Genomic DNA, 10,845 nt, shown 5'->3' on the forward strand with positions numbered 1-10,845 from the left:
AAGAAAGGTTTGCGGGATCTGGGCCAAACGCGGGCATGTGGGGGTCAGCTTTGCGGGGGCCTTTTGGCCAGCATGGATGAGTTGGGCCGAAGGGCCTGATTCCGTGTTGTACGACTATGATTCTAGGGACCATAGTGTGTGACGTTACCTGGGACATCTATGACCAGTGACCGTCACGTCTGGGGCTGCCAGGGTTCTGATGGACGTGGCCACAGAAGGTTCCGGACGGATGTCCTTCTCCCTGTAGTTGTAATGCATGAATCCATGGCGACAACTCACACCTTTGTGTTATCTGTTCTCAGTCAATAAACTGACAGATTAAGTGTTTGACACCGATATATGTACGTGAATATATAATATGTACCAGCAACATTTTAATTCACAAAGAAAGGCTAATTAAAAATCTTCATTCAATGACGCAACGTTGCTCTCTATAATATGTTATATCTATATTATAGTTTATGTGTATCATAGCGTATATCTATAATATTCTGTTGGATACAGTGCATTCAGAAAGTATTCACACCCCTTCACATTTTGTTACATTACAGCCTTATTCTAAAATGGATTTGATTTATTTATTTTGTTATCAATCTACACACAATACCCCAGAATAAAAACCCATGCAAGGCCCACTCTCGCTGACCCTAGACTCTCCTGGGTTTGCGACCGACCTGGACATAGTAGAAAAGCGAGAGTAGCGCGGACAGGCCAAAGGCCACCAGCTGGACGGCCGTGACTCTGGAGAAGACATCCCGGTCAGCACTGGCGGTCAGCGTCACTGAGGGGACAAAGAGAGCAGCGGGTCAGAGGGCGGCAGGTCATAGGTCAGCGGGTCAGAGGGCGGCAGGTCAAACGTCAGCGGGTCAGAGGGCGGCGGATCAAAGGGTCGCAGGTCAGAGAGGGTCGGTCAGAGTGCGGCAAGGGTCAGAGGGCGGCGGATCAGAGGGTCGGAAGGTAGAGGGCGCAGGTTAGAGGGCATGGGGTCACAGGTCAGAGAGCGGCAAGGGTCAGAGGGCGGCATATTAAAGACCATCCTGACCACATTGGCCGCGCTAACACATGTATGATCAGCCATGATTGAATGGCGGGGTCGACTTGATGGGCTGAACGGCCTAATTCTGCTCCTGTCGCATGACCTTATGACCTCCGGCTACAGCTGACCCCGGCGAACACACCTAGAAACTCCACGACCAGGTAGCACGTCTCAGACAGGAGCGTCCAGCGGATTATCACCTTCTCCATTGTCCAGACGGCACTCCAGAGGATGAGGGAGATACCTGGGCAGTGGTGGACAAAGAGAATGGTCACGGCACAGGTAACCAAAGACAGGTGAAGCATCAACATCATAGGTGGGACTGGAACCCTGCCCGTGTGTGTAGTGTGTGTCTGTGTCACGTACTGATCATGGCGGCGCCGTGCAGCCTGTGGGCAGAGACGCAGATCCCACCGTCATCCATGTCCAGCCGAGCACCGAGAGACCGGGGAAAGGTGAGAGTCTGTGGGGGAGAGGACACGTCAACCCCCCCTCACTGACCACAACCCCCCCTCACTGACCACAACGCCCCCTGACCACACGATCACTGACCACACGATCACTGACCACACGATCACTGACCACACGATCACTGACCACAACCCCCCCCTGACCACATCCCAGCCCACTGCTGCCCACACACTCACCCCCCTGCCACTGACCCCCCCTGACCACACGATCACTGACCACAGGTCCCCCTGACCCCTCCCCCCCCCTGTTACACAGACCCCCCGCACCCTGCTCCTGCCTCTACCCACTGCCCCCTCCTCCACCCCCGCCTCCTCCTCTCCCCCTCTCCCCACTAGTTTAGTTTAGTTTATTGTCAAGTGTAGCGGGATATTCACGGTGTTCCCGTGTATTTAGGATCACGGTTTATGAACATTGAGGTAGCTGGAAGTGAGAACTGACCAGGAGTCCGAGGGCAGAGAAGGTGAGTGCGGACATGAACTGCCAGAACCTGTAATGAGAGGAGAGAGAGAGGGGTGATTCCTCCTTCCAGCAGCTCCACGCGCAACTAAACACAGTCACGTATCTAGATATATATATGGATAATATACTCGTGTGTGGGAAGGAACTGCAGATGCTGGTTTAAACCAAAGGTAGACACAAAATGCTGGAGTAACTCAGCGGGACAGGCAGCATCACTGGAGAGAAGGAATGGATGATGTTTCGGGTCGAGACACTTCTTCAGACTTTTATGACGTAATCGTATGGAACTTTTGTTAATGTTCATAAGTTCTAGGAGCAGAATTAGGCCATTCGGCCCATCAAGTCTACCCCGTTCAATCATGGCTGATCTATCTCTCCCCCCCATTCTCCTGCCTTCTCCCCATAACCCCTGACACCCGCACTAATCAAGAACCTGTCAATCTCTGGCCTCCACCGCCGTCTGTGGCAAATAATCCCACAGATTCACCACCCTCCGAATAAAGAAATTCCTCCCCATCTCCTCCCTCAAGGTACGTCCTTTGTTTCTGAGGCTGTGCCCTCTGGTCCTAGACTCTCCCACTAGTGGAAGTCAGGGACACATCAGGTAAGGGGCAGGTTCTCTGTGCATCACTGTGGGCTATCTCTGTGAGTGCAGGTTGTGGTGCGGTACTGGGGATGTGCAGCGCTGTTGAAGGTGATACCTCTTGTCAGATGCCTCTCTCACCTCTGGCATCTCCATTACCTGAGGCCGAAGGGTTCATGGAAAGCAAACTTGAATTCATTGCCCAGCATCTGACTGATCTGTAATGTGAATGGGGAAATGTTAGAGAGGGGTAAGGTTTAAAGGAGGTGTATTTTTACACAGAGGGTGGTGGTGAAAGCTAACATACCGCGAATGGTATGTTAGCTTTCATTGCAAAAGGATTTGAGTATAGGAGCAGGGAGGTTCTACTGCAGTTGTACAGGGTCTTGGTGAGACCACACCTGGAGTATTGTGTACAGTTTTGGTCTCCAAATCTGAGGAAGCACATTATTGCCATAGAGGGAGTGCAGAGACGGTTCACCAGACTGATTCTTGGGATGTCAGGACTCTTATGAAGAAAGACTGGATAGACTTGGTTTATACTCTCTAGAATTTAGGAGATTGAGAGGGGATCTTATAGAAACTTACAAAATTCTTAAGGGGTTGGACAGGCTAGATGCAGGAAGATTGTTCCCGATGTTAGGGAAGTCCAGGACAAGGGGTCACAGCTTAAGGGTAAGGGGGAAATCCTTTAAAACCGAGATGAGAAGAACTTTTTTCACACAGAGAGTGGTGAATCTCTGGAACTCTCTGCCACAGAGGGTAGTTGAGGCCAGTTCATTGGCTATATTTAAGAGGGAGTTAGATGTGGCCCTTGTGGCTAAAGGGATCAGAGGGTATGGATAGAAGGCAGGTACAGGATACTGAGTTGGATGATCAGCCATGATCATATTGAATGGCGGTGCAGGCTCGAAGGGCCGAATGGCCTCTACTCCTGCACCTAATTTCTATGTTTCTATGTTAAGAGGCTTTTATACTGGCACATGGACATGCACAGGGAATGGAGGGATATGGAATTTAATTTGGCATCATATCCAGCACGGACATTGCGGGCCGAAGGGCCTGTTCCTGTGCTGGACTGTTCCACCTTCTCTTTGCCTACTTTCCCACTAAGACCAAGATGAATGGGGAACATGCTTCGATGAATGAAGACACAGATGGGTCACCAATCACCCCTTCCACAGATGCTGCCTGATCCGCTGAGTTCCTCCAGCACTTTGTGGGTTTCAATATTAGATTCTTGGTTTGCGAGGCAGCTGCAGGAAGTTGAGGAGTTGTGGCAGGAGGGTGGAGGAGGATGTTTTGTGTGAATCTGCCCAACCACATCTGGGCACCCTCTGCAGTTCAGCAAACACGACTTCCTGAACGGAAAATTCAACTTCGCCACAAGTTTACCGCAACTCTTAGAATTTTAGTTACAGCGCGGAAACAGTTCCCTCAGCCCAACGAGTCGACCAGTGATGCCCGCACACTAGCACTATCCTACACACACACACACACACTAGGGACAATGTACAATTTACCGACACCAATTAACCGACAAACCTGCACATCTTTGGAGCGTGGGTGGAAACCGGAGCACCCGGAGAAAACCCACGCAGGTCACGGGGAGAACGTACAAACTCCGTACAGAATGGCGGGAGGGAGGAAATGTATCCACGGAGCTGGGGGTTGAGTTGTAAGGAGTGGATAAGTGGAGAGAAAGGGTGAAATATCTCTGCAGTCCGTGCACAGAGTGGTGAGGTCGGCTGAAAAAATCATTGGGACTTATCTTCCATCAATCAGTGACATTGCGTGCAAACGTTGCTTGTCCAAGGCCTACAGCATTATAAAAAACCCCACACATCTCCATCATGGACTGTTCACTCTGCTGCCCTCGGGCAAAAGGTATCGTAGTATAAGGAGCAGAACGGCCAGGTTTTGCAACAGTTTCTACCCCGAACCATCAGACTCTTGAATTCCATATAATGTGCCGCCACTATTATCTATTTTATCTTTTTTTAATTTTATGTTGGGCGGTGAGGCAGATGCAACGGAATTTCATTCAGACTTGCATTTGTTGGTGTATTTTTGAATGACAATAAATTATTTGATTGATTGATCTCTGGCAGGCCAGTGGGCAACAGTTGCCAACTATTCCCAACTCTATGATGTATCACAGCGTGCTGGAGTAACTCAGCGGGTGCAGCAGCATCTGTGGAGAACATGGATAGGTGACGTTTCACAGAGTGCTGGAGTAACTCAGCGGGTCAGGCAGCATCTGTGGAGAACATGGATAGGTGACGTTTCACAGAGTGCTGGAGTAACTCAGCGGGTCAGGCAGCATCTGTGGAGAACATGGATAGGTGACGTTTCATGAAGACAGGCTTGGGGCCGACGGCCCTTACCTTGGATTGGTGGAATTTGCCGTCCGCCGTGCCCATGCCCAGCATCCTGCGGCTCTTCAGTCTGCTGACCAGGTCACTCTGGCTGTGCTTCTTCACCAGCGGGCAGTGCTGCTCCACCGACATCCTGCCCTCTCCCTACTTCCTCTCCACTAACAGCCTCTCCTGTAACACACAAATGTTATCACCTATGTATCTGTGCCTCTGTGTCTCTGTCACTCTGTCTCTGACACTTTGACACTGTGTCTCTGTCACTCTGTGTCTCTCTGTGTCTCTCTGTGTCTTTCTGTGTGTCTCTCTGTGACTGTGTCTCTGCCTCTGTGTCTCTGTGACTGTGTCTCTGTGTCTCTGTCACTCTGTGTCTCTGTGTGTCTCTCTGTGTCTCTGTGTGTCTCTCTGTGACTGTGTCTCTGTGTCTCTGTAACTCTGTGTCTCTCTGTGTCTCTGTCACTCTGTGTCTCTGTGTCTCTCTGTGACTGTGTCTCTGTGTCTCTGTCTCTCTGTGTCTCTGTGTCTCTGTCTGTCTCTGCACACACTTTCAGCAAAGACAGCCGGCCATGACTCTCTCACCTAGAATAAGTGGAACTTTCATAAATGAGAGGAGCAGAATCAGGCCATTCGGCCCATCAAGTCTACTCCACCACTCAATCATGGCTGATCTATCTCTCCCTCCCAACCCCATTCTCCTGCCTTCTCCCCATAACCTCTGACACCCGCACTAATCAAGAATCTATCTCTGCCTTAAAAATATCCACTGACCTGGCCTCCACAGCCGTCTGTGGCAAATAATTCCACAGATTCACCGCCCTCTGATTAATAATAATAATAATAATAATAAATTTTATTTATGGGCGCCTTTCAAGAGTCTCAAGGACACCTTAAAGAAATTCCTCGTCTCCTTCCTAAAGATACATCCTTTAATTCTGAGGCTGTGACCTGTGGTCCTAGACTCTCCCACTAGTGGAAACATCCTCCCCACATCCACTCTATCCAAGCCTCTCCAAACTCTATCCATAATTTATTTATTATTTAACAAAGTACTGGTTCATTATTTATCATTCTTGGACTAAAACGGGATCAGGCTTCAGAACTCCTGGTCTTTGCATCCAAACGCTGCACAAACTACTCTGCCGCGGTTATATAATTTATACACCCGGGGAATCTGTACACCGCTGGAACTTTTATTCTCTCGTTTATGATATTGTTTACAGAGCTATGTGTTACATATTGTGTTGTGCTGCTAAAGTAAGAATCATTGTTCTGTTTGGGACACACGTCGATAAAACGCTCTTCACTCTAGTGCAGGAAGGAACTGCAGATGCTGGTTTAAACCGAAGGTAGACACAAAATGCTGGAGTAACTCAGCGGGACAGGCAGCATCTCTGGAGAGTAGGAATGGGTGACGTTTCGGGTCGAGACCCTTCTTTCGAACCAGAAGACTTTTGTTTGAGATGAGAGGGGTATAAGATTGAATAGGAATTTGAGGGGCAACATGTTCACACAAAGGGCGGTGGGTGTGTGGGACAAACTGCCAGATAATGTAGTTGAGGCTAGTACCAGAACAACGTTTAGTTTTGAGACACAGCGTGGAAACAGGCCCTTCGGCCCACCAGGTCCATGCTGACCAGCGACCCCCGCACATTAACACTATCCTACACACACATTGGGGACAATTTACAATTACACAAAATCATTTCATCTACAAACCTGCACGTCTTTGGAGAGTGGGAGGAAACCGGAGATCTCGGAGAAAACCCACGCGGTCACGGGGAGAGCGTGCAAACTCCGTACAGACAGCAAACTCCGTAGCCAGGATCTGTCCCCCTGTACCGTGGCAGAACTAAAATAAACTACACTAATGTATACTAAAGTACACTCCGCTGCACCAGCCGCCACTACTGCCCGTGCCCTGTTAGTGTCAGAGTTAGTGGAGACTTGTCTCCGCGATGCGGTTTATTCTGGTGGGACAGACCCTTAAAGCAACAACGCGTCTGTCCCCGCGACTTAACGTCACCGATAAATGTCCAGAGCAAGTCTGCGCTCCTACCTTGCTAATGGTGAGTAGTGTCCATGCCCGGGTACTGGGTGCTCCAGGGAGCGGGTGCTGTGGGTGCTGTGTGTACAGGGTGCTGTGTGTACTGGGTGCTGTGGGTGCTGTGTGTACAGGGTGCTGTGGGTGCTGGGTGCTGTGGGTGCTGTGTGTACTGGGTGCTGTGTGTACTGGGTGCTGTGTGTACAGGTTGCTGTGTGATCTGTGTGCAGGGTGCTGGGTGCTGGGTGTACAGGGTGCTGTGTGTACTGGGTGCTGTGTGTACAGGGTGCTGTGGGTGCTGGGTGCTGTGGGTGCTGTGTGTACTGGGTGCTGGGTGCTGTGGGTGCTGTGTGATCTGTGTACAGGGTACTCTGGGTGCTGGGTGAGTGTGGTCGCGTTTGCGATGCAGCTTTCACCAAACGCTGAGCGGAGGGAGAGGCAGGGCAAGGCTCTACCTTAAAGTCTGCAGTAGAGGCACCAGCTAATGTTTACAAAGGTAGATAAAAATGCTGGAGAAACTCAACGTCACCTATTTCCTTCGCTCCATAGATGCTGCCTCGTCCGCTGAGTTTCTCCAGAATTTTTTGTCTACCTTCGATTTTTCCAGCATCTGCAGTTCTTTCTTAAACAGCTAATGTTCACAGCTCACCATGTGTGTCTGATCTTGGATAGCTCACAGCCCAGCGGTATCAACATTAAATACCACTGGTTAGAGAGCAACCCTCTTCCCCCCCCCCCCCCCCCCCCCCCCCCCCCCCCCCCCCCCCCCCCCCCCCAACCCCTCCTTCTCCCCTCTCTAGTTTAGTTGAGTTTAGTTTATAGACTCATACAGTGTGGAAACAGACCCTTCACCAAGACTTGCCCACACCGACCAACACGTCACATCTACACTAGTCCCACCTCCCTGTTCCAGCTGTCTCCTCTACCCCATCATTCTGGACAAGGATCCTGACCTGAAACGTCACCTGTCCATGTTCTCCACAGCTGCCGTGCTGTGTGCAGGTCTGGTCTGTCAGGTACCTCTGGTCAGTAATGTAAGGAATGAAGTCCCCAGCTGATCAAACCTGTTGCTCCTCGCGACACGGAGACAAGACAACAATCCGGCGAATGTTTGGCATCCAGAATAACTGGTGTCTCAAAGACAGAATGCTGGAGTAACTCAGCGGGTCAGGCAGCATCTGTAGAGAACATGGATAGGTGACGTATCACAGAGTGCTGGAGTAACTCAGCGGGTCAGGCAGCATCTGTAGAGAACATGGATAGGTGACGTTTCACAGAGTGCTGGAGTAACTCAGCGGGTCAGGCAGCATCTGTGGAGAACATGGATAGGTGACGTTTCACAGAGTGCTGAGTAACTCAGTGGGTCAGGCAGCATCTGTGGAGAACATGGATAGGTGACGTTTCACAGAGTGCTGGAGTAACTCAGTGGGTCAGGCAGCATCTGTGGAGAACATGGATAGGTGACGTTTCATAGAGTGCTGGAGTAACTCAGCGGGTCAGGCAGCATCTGTGGAGAACATGGATAGGTGAGGTTTCACAGAGTGCTGGAGTAACTCAGCGGGTCAGGCAGCATCTGTGGAGAACATGGATAGGTGACGTTTCATAGAGTGCTGGAGTAACTCAGCGGGTCAGGCAGCATCTGTGGAGAACATGGATAGGTGACGTTTCACAGAGTGTTGGAGTAACTCAGCGGGTGCAGCAGCATCTATGGAGCTAAGGAAATAGGTAACGTTTTGGGCCGAAACCCGGAAGGGTTTCGGCCCGAAACGTTGCCTATTTCCAGAAGGATTTCGGCCCGAAACGTTGCCTATTTCCTTCGCTCCATAGATGCTGCTGCACCATAACTCAGCGGGTCAGGCAGCATCTGTGGAGAACATGGATAGGTGACGTTTCAGGTCGAGATCCTTCTCTCCAAAGATGCTGCCTGTCCCGCTGAATTACTCCAGCTTTTTATAATAATAATAACAATAATATAATTTATTTCAGACTCAAGGTCCAGACAAGGAACCACATTACATAAAAATTAATTGCTTATAAAAACATTATCAAATACATGTAAAAGCTTAGTATATCACTTATAACAGCATCATAAATTATATATTAAATAATGAACACAATACATGAATTAAAATCCAGAATAAAAGAATGATCAATGTCCTACAACGAGACAACGATACCAGTGTCTCCACAACTGGGATCCGTAGCTTGTAGTGCTAAACCTTATGTTTGACAAGGCCACAATAATTACATTTTTAGTCATATATGAATTTATACATATGATTTCTTAGGATAGTTTCTAAAGTAGTGACTCCTGCAGTCACAAACATTTTAATGTCTATCTTCGGTTTAAACCAGCATCTGCAGTTCCTTCCTACACACGTGTGATACAGTACGGCGTGTGTGATATAGCGTGTGTTCACTGATGCATTCCAATACTGTGAGTCACAGTTCGGCAAACAGCCACACCTCTCCCGCCCGCAGCCAACAGGCTTCTCCTAGATGTCGTGGTGCAGGAAGGAAAGTGAAGAAGGGTCTCGCCCCAAAACGTTCAAGAGAGAGCTAGATCGGGCTCTTAAAGATAGCGGAGTCTGTCTTTATATTATTTAATGACAATTAATATTATAAAGATCTTGGAATATTAATTTAATGACAATTAAATTGAATCTTGAATCTTGAGTCGGGGGATATGGAGAGAAGGCAGGAACGGGGTACTGATTGTGAATGATCAGCCATGATCACATTGAATGGCGGTGCTGGCTCAAAGGGCCGAATGGCCTACTCCTGCACCTATTGTCTATTGTCCATAAGGAGAGAAGAGGACAAAGGGGAGGGGAAGGTGGACAGGGGGCATTTAAAGATTGCCTCAGATTTAACAAGTCGTATCTTCCTTGTGGAGGAGCTGAGACGCAGGACCAAGATTTGCTGTGATATTACCGTATAAACGCCTGGCTATGTAGCAGCTGTAAACTTTCACAACTGTACTATCCTTATACTTAAGGGGCGTAGGCAATGACTCACTGGAACACACAATTCCACCAATGATAAAGGCTTTCATTCAAAAAGCTTTTACACTGATTTCAGAATCCACCTTGAAAAATCATTTCTAAATTGACTAAATCAGTGTCTTTGCCACCAGCCTCTGTGTTTGTGACTTTACAACAAACAGTGTAAATAACTGTGGTATTTGGTCATGGGGCCATTGAGATGACCAACAGGCCATCTGGTCCACCTTGCCCACTTTGACCAACTTGGCATATTGGCCTTGTCCCATGTGCTTGCATTTGGCCCATATCCCTCTAAACCCTTTCCTATCCTTATATTATTTCTTTAAAAAGTTGTAATTGCATCCACTTCTTCCTCTAGCTTCCTCTGGCAGCCCCACCCTCTGAGTGAGAGAGAGGGAGAGAGAGGGAAGGAAGGAGGGGGAGAGAGACAGAGGGAGAGAGGGAGGGGGAGAGAGGGAGAGAAGAGTATTTGACTGAACAAGTGGTGAAACCTCCAAGAAACTGCTCACATCGATCCCCTTCCCTCAACAACCCATGGAATCACATGGCCAATGGTCATCTGCTCTTCTAGACCACCACCTGCTGACCTCTCCTTGTGGAGTGCATGTCAAGCGGCTGGGCTTGTACACTCTGGAGTTGAGAAGGATGAGAGGGGATCTCATTGAAACATGTACTGCCGGCCCGTGGCCAACTTCTACAGCGGGGCCGGCATGGACTTACCAACACCCCTGGAGGGGAGCTTCGACCGCTGGCCCTGCAGTCTACGGTGCTTCTGGCTGCGGCGGGGACTTTAAATCTTGACCGCCGGCCTGCGGCCTACAACAATCTAAAGCCGCGGTCTCCGGTGAGGAAGAGCCGATCCTGGACTGACTCTG

At 49.4% G+C, this 10,845-nt stretch overlaps 1 protein-coding gene across 5 annotated transcripts; it reads right to left on the reverse strand.

The window, feature by feature from the left end:
- Window positions 1–563: 563 nt before the first annotated feature.
- Window positions 564–9,415, reverse strand: LOC129713994 (tumor protein p53-inducible protein 11-like). Of its 5 annotated transcripts, XM_055663448.1 has the most exons (8): window positions 7,919–8,106; window positions 6,641–6,757; window positions 4,937–5,098; window positions 2,709–2,767; window positions 1,946–1,994; window positions 1,403–1,499; window positions 1,179–1,280; window positions 564–781 (listed from the first exon to the last, which is right to left on the reverse strand). In XM_055663448.1, exons 3-8 carry the CDS (start codon window positions 5,057–5,059, stop codon window positions 648–650), a joined length of 564 nt encoding a protein of 187 aa, XP_055519423.1. In that variant the 5' UTR covers window positions 5,060–5,098; window positions 6,641–6,757; window positions 7,919–8,106; the 3' UTR covers window positions 564–647. The 5 variants fall into 5 exon arrangements, with proteins under 5 accessions (XP_055519423.1, XP_055519421.1, XP_055519422.1 ...); XM_055663446.1 differs by lacking the exons at window positions 6,641–6,757; window positions 7,919–8,106 and adding an exon at window positions 9,275–9,415; XM_055663447.1 differs by lacking the exon at window positions 6,641–6,757 and having other exon boundaries at window positions 7,931–8,106.
- Window positions 9,416–10,845: the final 1,430 nt, after the last annotated feature.

Source organism: Leucoraja erinacea, chromosome 37, assembly GCF_028641065.1.
Source record: "Leucoraja erinacea ecotype New England chromosome 37, Leri_hhj_1, whole genome shotgun sequence".
Lineage (NCBI taxonomy): Eukaryota > Metazoa > Chordata > Chondrichthyes > Rajiformes > Rajidae > Leucoraja > Leucoraja erinaceus.